Source organism: Melanerpes formicivorus, unplaced genomic scaffold (genome assembly GCF_026170545.1).
Source record: "Melanerpes formicivorus ecotype bairdi unplaced genomic scaffold, bMelFor1.0.p_v2 SCAF_7, whole genome shotgun sequence".
NCBI lineage: Eukaryota > Metazoa > Chordata > Aves > Piciformes > Picidae > Melanerpes > Melanerpes formicivorus.
In genome coordinates, this window is record NW_027142359.1 from 687,716 (window position 1) to 700,575 (window position 12,860).

At 45.8% G+C, this 12,860-nt stretch overlaps 2 protein-coding genes across 4 annotated transcripts in view; one reads left to right on the top strand and one right to left on the bottom strand.

The window, feature by feature from the left end:
* Positions 1-11,296, bottom strand: part of EPS15 (epidermal growth factor receptor pathway substrate 15) — a 96,312-nt gene extending 85,016 nt beyond the window's left edge. For both annotated transcript variants that reach the window (XM_068140578.1, XM_068140580.1), the window contains exon 1: positions 11,204-11,296. In XM_068140578.1, the coding sequence (XP_067996679.1) occupies positions 11,204-11,296 (93 nt within the window). The remainder of the gene's footprint in view (positions 1-11,203) is intronic.
* Positions 11,177-12,860, top strand: part of OSBPL9 (oxysterol binding protein like 9) — a 92,885-nt gene continuing 91,201 nt past the window's right edge. For both annotated transcript variants that reach the window (XM_068140581.1, XM_068140582.1), the window contains exon 1: positions 11,177-11,360. In XM_068140581.1, coding sequence (XP_067996682.1) covers positions 11,250-11,360 — 111 coding nt within the window. In that variant the 5' untranslated portion in view covers positions 11,177-11,249. The remainder of the gene's footprint in view (positions 11,361-12,860) is intronic.

Genomic DNA, 12,860 nt, shown 5'->3' on the forward strand with positions numbered 1-12,860 from the left:
GATGGGAATGGAGATGATTCAGTAGCAGGGGGAGCCAAACTGCAGCTCCTCTCTTCCACAATGCCTTTAACACTGTTCAGATGGGCTGTAAAATGGGTTAGTATCTCAGCTCTTAGAACATTGAGAATGTTGCAGCCTGAAGGAGAAATTTCCTAGATGGGAACCTTGGGTGGTTTCCTCTTCTTTTGTGCTGCCTGAGAACTGTGCAGGGGACACAGGACAGTGACTATGGCCTAAGGCTTTCCACTTACAACTTTCCTCAGCTTTCTCCAGCTGTGTGAACCCTTCCATTTCTCCAAAATAAACAGTGTTTGTTTAGCTATGTGGTTGCAGGTCTGTACTTAGAGATCACTAAGCTGCAAGCCCAATTGAGATTTCTCGTGTTTGGGGGAACTATATCCCTGGCTGCTGTATGCCCTCTGAGCATGCATAATTTAGAACAGATGGCTCAGCAGCTGAGCTGTCAAACACACCAGGTCAATTCAAATGCCATCCAAAAGTAAAAGTTAAGTGGGATAAAACTTTTCCTTCCACCACTGTAGATAAACCAGGCCTAGCTGCTTGGATGCTGCTCTCTAGGTTTTTCTTTCATTTTCTGCCTTCCTACTTATTTTGTTTTCAAATAGAATGGGCTCTAGGGGGGAAAAAAAAGTCAGTTTTGCTAGCTATGAACATTTTGTTGCCTATTTTCCATTCATTTATGTATTTAGTTAGTTAGTTATTTCCTGCTTTACTTTAAAATAAAGATACAGCCTCTGGAGCTAAGAGCTTACATGGTTTATTTGAGCTTTAATTTTAAAAGCCAACAAGAAAGCAGCAAAACAGAGGCCCTTTCTGGCCTTCAAGGTTGCCAAGAGAAGCTTGAAAAATGTGAACCCTGAAGGTTCAGAGACCAAAATTCTTTTTTAACTTATGCTTTGGTTGGCAGAGCTTAAGCACAAATAAATAATTTAAAATACCTGTAATATGAAGCCTAATGATTTTCCCATTTAAGCAATCTGATATAGAGACAGCTCCCAGAAAGTTCTCCCCAGCTTGTAATACATCCTGGCCTTTCCACAGGACCCCCTGCAAAAGACTTGGTACGTGGCTTGAGTAAGTGGAGGCAATACAGGATCACAAGATCACAGAATCACACAGGATCACAGGATGTTAGGGGTTGGGAGGGACCCCTGGAGATCATCGAGTCCAACCCCCTTGCCAGAGCAGGGCCATAGAATCTAGCACAGGTCACACAGCAACACATCCAGACAGGGCTCCAGAGTCTCCAGAGAAGGAGACTCCACAACCTCTCAGGGGAGCCTGTAATTGTTCCTGCAGGTGTTACTATGCCTTAGGCAATGCCTTAAGTGGAAAGCAAACCTGATTTAAATCTACCATATGTCTTGATTTTCCCAGCTCTGCCAGCTTTTTTTCCATATGGATTTTCTTCCTGAGGATATATCTCTCTGTCTATTAATCTGTCCATCTCCCCAAAATGATGTGTCTAGATGTCTGAATTTCTTAGCATCAGGAATCCTGACACAACACATTCCAAAAAATGGCAGATCGCATACTGCAGAGTTTCTCTGTGCATGACAAAAATCAAACATTTCCAAGAAGTAATTACAATGTCTGAGCATCCACAGCTCAGGAAATGCCCACGTTGCTATGGGGAACAGCAGTGACAGCCATCACTAGAGTCATAGAATCATAGAACTGGTAGCAAGGGTTGGAAGGGACCTCAAGGATCATCCAGTTCCAACTTCCCTGCCATGAGCAGGGACACCTCACACTACAGCAGGTTGCTCACAGCCACATCCAGCCTGGCCTTCAAAACCTCCAGGGATGAGGCTTCCACCACCTCCCTGGGCAACCTGTGCCAGTGTCTCACCACCCTCATGGGGAAGAACTTCTTCCTAATATCCAATCTAAATCTACCCATTTCTAGTTTTCCTCCATTCCTCCTAGCCCTATCACTGCCTGACACCCTAAAAGGTCCCTCCCCAGTCAAGCACTACTGAGATCAGTTATGCCACACAGCATTACCTGTGCTCCACAAAGCCACTGCCATCAGCGGGCACTGCACCGATTATCTCCACAAACCTTTGAACTGCTGCAATACCACAATGAAGGATTTGTGGGGATACAGGATTCGAGTTAAAAACCACAGAGAAATTGTAGGTTCAGTTAACTCTCCTGCCAAGACAAATACTTGTGGTACAAGGGCTCCACTACCCACAAGCAAAAGAACATCGTCCTCCTCGTGTTTTAGACGCTGGGTGCAATGAGTGAATTGAATGCAGGGACTCTGTAGCAATTAAATCTATGAGGCATCCCCCCAACACCTATTTAACTTGGGGTATTTGCATGCTTTAATCTTTCAGTCACTTTGCCCTGGGTACAATCAGCCTCATCCATGCCAACGGAACAACACAAGTAAGAAGAGCTTCTGGTCTGTTCAGCCAGAAGTGGAAACACCCAACTAACCTCACGCTTTCCTTTGGTGCTATCTTAATGCCAGAGACTTAAGGCTGCTAATCTGTGAACTATGTTGCAAACCTGTCCAGTAAATTAAAACAAGCTCGAGTACACACACAACTGTAAGAAACCACATCATCCTAAACATAGAATCACAGAATTGTTAGGGTTGGAAGGGACCTCAAGGACCATCTAGTTCCAGCCCCCCTGCCATGGGCAGGGACACTTCACACTACATCAGGTTGCTCAGAGCCACATCCAGCTTGGCCTTAAAAACCTACAGGGATGAGGCTTCCACCACTTCCCTGTTCCAGTGTCTCACTACCCTCATGGGGAAAAATTTCTTTGTAGCACCCAATGTGAATCTACCCATTTCTATTTTTTTTCCATTCCCCCCAGTCCTCTCACTCCCTGACACCCTAAAAAGTCCCTCCCCAGCCTTCTTGTAGCCCCCTTCAGATACTGGAAGGCCACAATAAGTTGTCCTCAGAGCCTTCTTTTCTCCAGAATAAATAGCCCCAACTCCCTATGAGTCTGTCCTCATAGGAGAGGTGCTCCAGCCCTCTGATCATCCTCTTGGCTCCCATTACCAGCTTCAGTTCATGCTATGGAAGTCAAAGTCTCACTGAGTACTGCAGACTATTTTAATTTGGTCTTGCTCCTCAGTCTGTTCCTCACAAGTTGATTTTCAAATTTAATTCTCTTGGGCAATGGAAAGCCAAATGATGTAACTCTGCATTCTGACAATTGTCTGGAAAAGTTGGCTAACTCCAGAAGCAATTTACAGATTTTAATATTAAAGCAATTGCTTAGAAGTCACAACTGCAGTTACTGTTCTGATTGAACACTTTAATAGGGCACTGGGCAGTCTGAGAAGACTGAACTTTTGAAACTTGGAACCAAAGAGGTGCAACAAGGCCTGGATTTTCATCAGGTTCTTGGCTCACAGACAGAGTAACAGAGCTGCCCTCTGTGTGTTGCTGCCTACAAGCTGAGTAGGATTCCCTTTGTTTCAGTTGGTGACATCTGGGTGTATTTCATCAGTTCTGAGCAACTTCAGCTTCATCACAAGTCAGTGAAGCTGATCATTTTAGAGAATGGGTACAATTAGCCTACAAGATCTTTAAGGATCCCTACAGGAATGCCACTCTTACTGGAAAAAAGGGAAAAAAAACCCCAAACCCCAAACCCAAACCAAACCCCACCCAAACAAACCAATCCAAACCTCTCCTTGAAAGGATATCTATAAAGCTCCTTAGCTGACTCTGTGCAAATAAGATCAGAACACAAGAATGGAGGTAGAGGCTCACAACAAAGGGTCAAATAGCCTGGTGTTCCATCTCCAGCAGTAGGAGTACCTAGTAGCTACGGAAGAAGCAGGAATAGGTAAGCATGGAATTAGACTGTTCTGGTGTACTTTGCAAACCTCTAACATTAAAGCTACAGCTCAGAAGTCACCTGAGCTGGAGTTTTTTAATTGGTGTGAGTGGTTGTGTTTAGTCTGTAGAGCTGATGGACAAGTCCTCTAATATGCCCAGGGCTTTTGTCTTCATATGATTTGGGTTGGAAGCCTATTGAGGATGGGCTGGGGATTTGCCCTGGTTTTTGAACCTGGGTTTTCTTCCTGCTGATACCAAACTGATGAAGCTGCAGGAGGTGCTGCTGTCAACCATAGTCTCACTTCATCTGAAAATCAGGCATGGCTGCATTCTGCACGAGTCTGCTAGTTCACACATAGCCAGAATAGTCTCCTGACAGCTCCTCAGAGTTGTCAGAGTAGTGGAAGACCCATCTGCTCTCTAAACTGAGGTCCAAGTGCAGATTATGATTTTCAGAGAGCAATTTGAGTTTATTCTGCCAGTTCTAGTAGCTACTTGTTTGTTCTTCTACTAAATCAATCCTCCCCTTCTTTCTCCATTTCCCAGGGAAGGGAGAAGAGACAACTGAGTAGGAGGAAGAAACAATTTCTGCCTTTTTGCTTCCATCAGAACAAGGAGGAAACAAACCCTTTCAGCAGGCACCAAGGAGGGTTATTTTAATTCTCAGATAAGAAGAAAAAGATTTCTCCAGTTTTTGGAAAGCTCAACCTTGCTACCTTTGTCTCCCACCCTTATAAGAAGAAACAGTAACCCTAAAGAAAGCTCTTTTTGGCTTGCCAAATAAGACAGTATTAGCTGAGGAGATAGAGCCTCTCTTATCTACAAATCACTGGAAGTGGCTCTAGTTCTAAAGGAAAATGAATTGGCCTTAAATCCCAGAATGAAACATAGGAGTCAGAAACTGACACTAAATTTACACAACTGAAATGTATTTTTAAGGGATAACCCCTTAATACATCTAGCTATGGAAATAAAATGAGTAACAGAAGCACTCCTGGGATAGCTCATTCCATACACTTCTGTTTCAGGATTGATTGCTCAGTTCTAGATCTTCCTGAGTTTTCCCCTCCCTGTCATCTTGTTTGATTTCTCACCTAGTACCTCCAAAACTACCATACTCAGATTTATTTCTAACTTTGTGTTTTCCTGGGGAGAAACAAACCCAACAAACACACCAAAGAACCCCCACAACAAGCAAAACATAAAAGGAAGGGAAAATATATTATTCCTCTAGATTTTAATGAGACTATGTGCCAGACAGCATGGATACTGTTGCCCACAGCCTAAGAATATGCATATATTTTGGAACCTGCTTGTGAATGCATATCCACTAGCTTTAAATAATAGCTTTGATATGCCTGTATCTATTAATAACAAATAAATACAGTGTGGAGAGAAAAATAAACACTCCTTACTGAACATAAATATAGCTTATAACCCTTATGATTAAGGAAAATATCTAATCAGTTCCTACCTTCTAACTTGCTAACTTTGCTACACATCAGCTGCTGTGAACAGCTTAAATTTTCTGAGAAGACAGCATCTATTGCACTCTTGCAAAGCAAATGGCCTACAAAGAGCAAATATCTTTGAAAGGTATTAACAAGCTGAACACTTTGGAAAGAGGTGATGGTGGGAAAGCTTTGGGAGAAGAGATTATGCTTATTTGCCTTTCTGTACCAGTGGGCTGCATACCACGGCTGCAGTGAAGTTAACATTCCAGTTGAGCAGCATTCCTCTATAGCTTTTTCAAAGTCTCTGTGGAGACCAATGTAGAAATCCCTTACTTGTGGTTAAGAAAACACCAGGGAATTGTGCATGACATTTGAAATAAAGGCTGCCCACAGGAGGAGAAGATGCTTAAAGCAAATGATGAGCCGTGACCCACCTAAGCAGTGCATTAGAAGTGCCACATGTCATTCAGCATGCTGGCAACTCTGAACTCTTGTACTCAGCGAAGACATCAGGCCTGATGTTCTCAAGAGCAAACGATCACTTCTTGTAGGTTTTACAATAAAACAATACCCAGGTCACAGTGCACACCCTGCAAAATAACTCCAGCATTTTTTTCTGCTCCCTAGACTGATTTCCACATTACCAGAGCTATGTGCAGGCAGAAAACATCTCCTGTAACTATTCCTGCAGTGCGAAGGGCTGGGCAAATCTTCTCATTCTTCTGGGACAGATTAATAGCACATTAAAGTTACAGGAGGTGCTTTCCCTATTAAATCTGTATTGCTGTTCATGCCTTCATCTCTGAGCACTGAAAGATCTCAAATGTGGGAGAAATTGCCCTCCTGAGCACAGCGAGAGCACAGAAGATTCCCACATATCTAAATGGCAAAGCCCCTCAGTGAGTTCAGAATCATTCCTCTTGAAGTAATGTTGAGTCCTAAAATGTCAGTTTACAATGTCTTGCAACTCCCAGGTAAGGTTAAATCCAACTGTCCTGCAAAACTGTCACTCAAATTTACTCTTTCATGAAACCTTAAACAAAATGTAAGTTATGTTACTGTTATAAAGCTACTCAAATCTACAATGCTAGTAAAACTTGTTTCTCTGTAGACCTTGTAATAGGATTTGGCCAGTGAGTGAGTCACTTGGACTGTTTAACTGAATACCATCACACTCTGTTCCTCAGGGCTCAGTGTTGGGACCACTTCTGTTTAACATCTTTATTGATGCCCTTGATGAAGACACAGAGTGTGTCAGCAGTAAGTGTATAGATGACACCAGGTTAGGTGGCAGTGTTGATGTGCACCAGGGTAGGGAGGCACTTGGATAGATTGGATCCATGGCCAACATTAACAGGATGAGCTTCAACAAGGCCAAGTGCCAGGTGCTGCACTTGGGTCACAACAGCCCCAAGCAATGCTACAGGCTTGAGGCAGTGTGGCTGGAAAGCTGCCTGGCAGAAAGGAACCTGGGGATTCTAATGGGCAAGCAGCCAGCAGTCTGCCCAGGTGGCCAAGATAGCCAATGGCATCCTGGCTGGGATTAGAAATGCTGTGTCCAGCAGGAGCAGGGAGGTGATTGTTCCCTTGCACTCAGCTCTAGGGAGACCACACCTCAAGTGTTGTGTCCAGTTTTGGGCACCTCAATCCAAGAGAGATGTGGAGGTGCTGCAGCCAGTGCAGAGGAGGGCAAGGAAGCTGGGGAAGAGCCTGGAGAATAAATCTGATGAAGAGCAACTGAAGGAGCTGGGGATGGTTAGTTTGGAGAAGAGGAGGCTGAGGGGAGACCTCATTGCTGTCTACAAGTACCTGAAAGGAGGTTGTGGAGAAGTTGGTGCTGGTCTTTTCTCACAGGTAATTAGTGCTAGAACAAGAGAGAACAGCCTCAAGCTGTAACTGGGTAGGTTCAGACTGGACATTAGGAAGATTTTTTTCATGGCAAGAGTGGTCAGGCATTGGAATGTGCTGCCCAGGGAGGTGGCTGAGTCACCAACCCTGGATGTGTTTAAAGATGGTTTAGATGTGGTGCTTGGGGATCTGGTTTAGGGGTGACCCTTGTAGAATAGGGCTCTGGGTTGGACTTGGTGATCCTGAGGGTCTTTTCCAACCTGAATGTTTCTGAGATTCTGTAACAAATACTGCCAACACCTGACAAACCTTTCCTAGTTCAGTCTCTTCCAACCTGGTTTATTATTCTATTCTATTCTATTCTATTCTATTCTATTCTATTCTATTCTATTCTATTCTATTCTATTCTATTCTATTCTATTCTATTCTATTCTATTCTATTCTATTCTAATTCCTATTCCTATTTCTATTTCTATTTCTATTCTATTCTTCTAATATATTGGTGCCAGACAGGGCAGTCAAAGGTCTCTCTGCTGCATCATCCTCCAGACACACTGGTTTAAATGACTAAAGATAAAATAAATCTTAGTTTTAAAACAATCTCTGCTTTAAATGCAACAGAGATTCTTCAGCTCTTAAACATTCCCCCACTTTGGCTGAACACATTCCATGTGTTTTGGGGAAATGGCTCCAAGAACATAACACTCTAAACATGCAGCGAAAAGATGAGAAGCTGGACAATAATAAGGTAAAATTTATAATGTTCTGAAAGGAAAGTCCCCTATGAAACACAGTCACAAGCTCTAAGTAGAAATGAAACAGGGACTCTGAGGCCTGGGGACTTCAATTCCATTTAATGTGATTTCTTCTGGTATATGCTAATATGGAGTCATTTAGAAGACAGGGAAGGTCTGATTAGCCCTCAGCAAGGTTCCTCTACCCTGACCAAAAGGAACTGGTGGCAATTCATTGCAATCAGAGAAAAAAGTAGGTTAAAATGGACATGATTTGGAACATTTGGAACACTTATTGCTAATGGTTTGTATTTGCTGGGATCACACAGGAATTGCCAAAAGGGACCCAAGATAGAATTATTTGTTTGCCTCAGAAAGACAGAGAAGCAGCTACTGGTTTTGTTCCACCTTAATGCTTTTTTTTTATTTCATAAATATTTATTAACAGTGATGGTGTAATAAATCTGTTTAGAAAACCTACTTATGATGCCACTTACTCACATACTCTATTGACTGCTTGCAGAGTAAAGGAGATTCTCTCCCATCTATCTTCCTCTCCACAGCCCCCTAACCCAGACATAATTCTGTCAAATGAAATGAAAAATGCTTAGGCTCTGTCATTGTTCCTGCCCTTAGTGTAGTCGGCATGCACATAGAAGGACTGGAAAATACCTTTAAAGGACAGTGGCAGGGGACTGAAGATGAGACAGAAGGCTTCATCTTCTGTTTGACTGCAGCTTAGTAGTGCATTTGTTAACCATTACCAAAAATCTTCAAGTGGAGGATTTTTTTTTCCTGAAGGTACAAGTAAAAGGCAATACATGCTGCATACAAGCAGGAAAAGAATCATAGAATAACTGAACATTAGGGGTTGGAAGGGACCTTCAGAGATCATCCAGTTCAACCCCCCCCTCCCCTGCCAGAGCAGGACCAGGGAGGGCAGGTCACACAGGAACATGTCCAGGTGGGGTTTGAATGTCTCCAGAGAAGGAGACTCCAAAATTAGGCTATAACATAATTTCTTAATTATGATGATTATGTTGTCAATAGCTGACATGATGACCTGATAGGACAAGAAATACAAAATGAAGCTACCAGCTCATGCCTGAAGTGAGAAAAGGAAACGTCATTTATTCTTTTCTCAAATGGCTTCCTTATGTTCTACAGAACCTCAAGCAATTGCAGCTGTTGGAAGTAGCTAAAGCTACTTTCACTGCTGCTGGCCACACTCCCAGACACCCTTAAAGAAACCCACAAGCCACACAACTTCATCGCTGGAAAATTTACAATTGCAAAGCATTTTCCTCGTAAAGAATCAGACTTCCAGCATGCTCCTGTTTCTCATTCCTTCTACTCAGGTCCTTCACTGATATTTAAATCAGCAGTGCCTTCCTCTTGCCTAGAAACCACACAGATTTAAACTCAAATGACCTAAAACCCCCAGATGTAATTTGTTGGACAAGCTTGGACAAAGGAAAACAACGCAGGAGGAATTTTTTAGATATGCAGTTCGTATGTCCTGGAAAACACAGCAAGGATTTGGCATATCAGAGGATTCCCCCACACATTCCTGCTGGGACAGCCCAGGTACCTCAGAGGACACTTTATGGGATGAATGTTGTGGCTGGAAATCAGTGTGAAACCAGAAAGCTCTTCTGTCAAGAATTTAATGGAGAATGCTCTGCCTACAGGCAGCCCTTTCACCATCAAGACCAGCAGGTTTTTGCACAAGCTGTGTGCAGAGTTTCGACTCTTGTCGTGGTATAATACAGTCAAAGGAGTGATCTGAGATGATAAAGCTCCAGTCCAACTACAGCTTTAAATGGAAGTACTAGTCATGTTCTGGCACCATCTGATGTTTTTTGTTTTGCTTGCCTGTGTATAATCTCTAGGCAGCCCACTTTGGTCAGTGAAACTGAAGAGGAAAACAGGCTACAAAGGTCACATGCAGCTTGAGAAAGAACATAATCAAAATCAAGAGAGCTAGGTTCAAGACTGAGTTGTGCACATGCTAGATTGAACTGGTTTAACACACCACTCAGGAACACAGCACCAGGTGACTCCAAGGGGTATATAAAAGTAACGCTATAAATTCCACTGGGTAATGAACTGGTAAGCAATGTGCCATTTAAAATAGCAGGATCAATTAGAAGCATGGAAGTATTTCCTATTTCCTAAAACCAAACACAAGGACTGTGCCTTTGAGTGCTTCTTTTTTTCCACAAAAGGGGCCACTGGGGTCATTCCTCTATGAAAATTAGCTTAACTTAGTATAAAGGTGCAACATTTTAAGACACTACACCTCTCAGTCCTACTATAAAAGATTTTATATTAAAGGAAAACATTAGGTTTTGGTGGTGGTTCTTTTATTGATATTAAAGGAAAGAAATAGTTTTTCTTGTTGATTTTAAAGTTAGTCCATGGACGCTGTAAGGGCTACATGAAAAACACACACCGCATGGCAAAAGCAGTTTTTGCTGTTGGTATTGTCAAGTCACAGGAAGGAACACGAGTATCTCCGTGGGTCCTTTGAAGTTTTTGTGTCAAGAGTACAACTGAAGTTCTGTGCTTATGTCAGAAATGATCCGTGCCAAAGAACGAGTCTCGCACTGAACGAATTGTCTGTAACTCCTGGGGAATTCATTCCACATTCTTGGATCAGACCACAGGAAGCTGTGTCCCCTTGAAAGCAGCCTTACCCTTAAAAGGTTATCTCAAGTCATGAATGTTTTTTATGCCCTCTAGTCATGTAGCCCCTTCAGGCAAAGACCCGGACCCCTGGACTCCACTGGCGAGTTGAAGAGGCTCTTTGGATAGGGAAACAAAGGAGAGGCAAAGGGACAATCACAGCGGCGAAATCACGAAGCGCCTTGGTGCTGTGTTTGAGGCAAGAGGCTAACGCCGTCCCACCCTCCCGCAGCCGAGCAGCAGGGCTCTCACCACCTCACTGTCGCCGCGCCTCATCCTCCGCCCCCCCCGAGCCGTGAGGGGAAGCCGCCTCACTGCACGGACTAGATCCTTCAGGTAGCACGCCCAAGGACAAATGCCACACACACCCTGGGCCCCGCTCTGCTCTGCTTTCCTCTCCCCGTCTCCTCTCGCCTCCTCCCCCTCTCCTCCCCGTCTCCCCTCACCGCACCTCCACTCCCTAGCGCTGCCCTCCCAGGCGCGGCTCAGCCCCGCCCCTCCCCCGACGCGCGCGCGCGCGCGCAGACCACGCCCCCTCCCCGCCCGCCCCGCGGGAAGCGTGGCAGCCGCGCCCGCCCCTCGCTGCGTGCCCCGCCCGTCCCCGCTGGCGCGCGCCCTGTCTCTCGCCGGCTCCCCTCACCGAGCAGGCGGTTTGTGTGTGTGGTGGTGCCGGTTCGGTGCCTAAGATGGCGTCTATCATGGAGGGCCCGCTGAGCAAATGGACCAATGTCATGAAGGGCTGGCAGTACCGCTGGTTCGTGCTGGACTACAACGCCGGGCTCCTCTCCTACTACACGGTGAGGGGTAGCGGCGGGCCGGGCGGGCGAAGAGCCCGGAGAGCGGCTGGAGCGCAGGGTGGGGGCGGGGAGGGGACTCGGGGCGGTGTGAGCGCTGGGGTGGCCAATGGGGAAGGAGGAGGCGGCGGGAGCAGCCAATGGGGTGGCCCTGCGGGGAGATCGCGCCGTGGGGGCGAGCGGCGCTGTTATTGTTGGCGGCCGGCGCGGGGGGAGGGGGCGGCTCCGGGGCGGGGTCGTTGGCGGGCAGTGGCCGTTGGCGGGCAGTGGCAGTTTCCCTGGCGCAGGGAGTGCGCTCCGGGCGGTGGATCCAGAGCCGCTTCTGGAGTCTCTTAAGAGTGGGTGGCTCCTGGGGCTTCACACCCGCCCCTGGGCGGGTGACGACCCCACTGCCCCGGGGGAGCGGGGCCAGCCCGCTCCCTCTGGGTGGTGCAGTGTCTCGCTCGGTAATGGCCTCGGGCTCCCGGCTCCTACCGCCCCAGCGTTCCCCTGTCTGTCCAGCGGAACTTGTCCTCATTCGTCCGGTGACTGTGTCGCCTTCCCGGGCGGCTGGCTCAGAAACGTCTGCGCGGAGCAGGCGTCCCCGGTCACCCCTTGCCGAGCGCCCGGGCGCGTTACAGCCGAGCTCGCTGCCTCAGCCGCGGGTCGCCGCCGCGCCTGAGACTTCCCGTCAGCGCTTCCTACTTGCAAGCTCCAACTTTTGAAGTGCAGCCTGTTAAGGAGACAGCGATGTTCTCCTTGCCACCTTGGGGCTTTTTGTGTAACCACTGGCAGATCCTGACTTTCTAGCTGGTTCAACTGCTTCTATAAAAATCCGAATTCATTGACAAATAGTTCAAGAGTACAGATGACTATTATTTTTTTTTAATTCCCTTACTTGAGAAGGTGAACTGGCTGAGCCACCTGCATGCACCACTGAGTTTTGTTTAGCGTGTGTGTCAGTCTGGATAAAACACAAACATTTAACCTGTAGTAAACTGCAACAGATTTCCAGCAAATCACTTCGCTTGGAGTAGTAATATCAGGTTGCCTGCGAATGCATCTTCATACAGAAGTATTGCATAGAATAAAATATTCCCCTCTAAACCTGGATTTGCAGCCCTACCGGGAGAGAGTTTGCCTTGCCAGACATAGCAGTTTATGAGGCTCTCAGCGTAAACCAGTTACAGACTCTCAAAACAGTTTTGGTTCGTGCGGGTTGAAAATCTCTCACCTGGAATAGGGATGAAGAAATAAAAGTTTATAGTCGTATTTTACTGGCTGTTCAAATGTCAACTGTTTGACTGAGATGAATTTTAGTGACTGTAGTCTAGGTAAGTAGGGATCCAAGGTGCAAAGTCATTTAATGCTCCACCTACAGAAACAGCAGCGCTGGCTGGTGACTGATGCATACAGTAATCATTCTGGCTATGGCAATGGCTTTCCTTCTGTGGTCTTCACCTGCTCAATAAAACTCAATTCTTGTACTTCATGGTTTCCTGTCACTGGGTATCCCTACATATT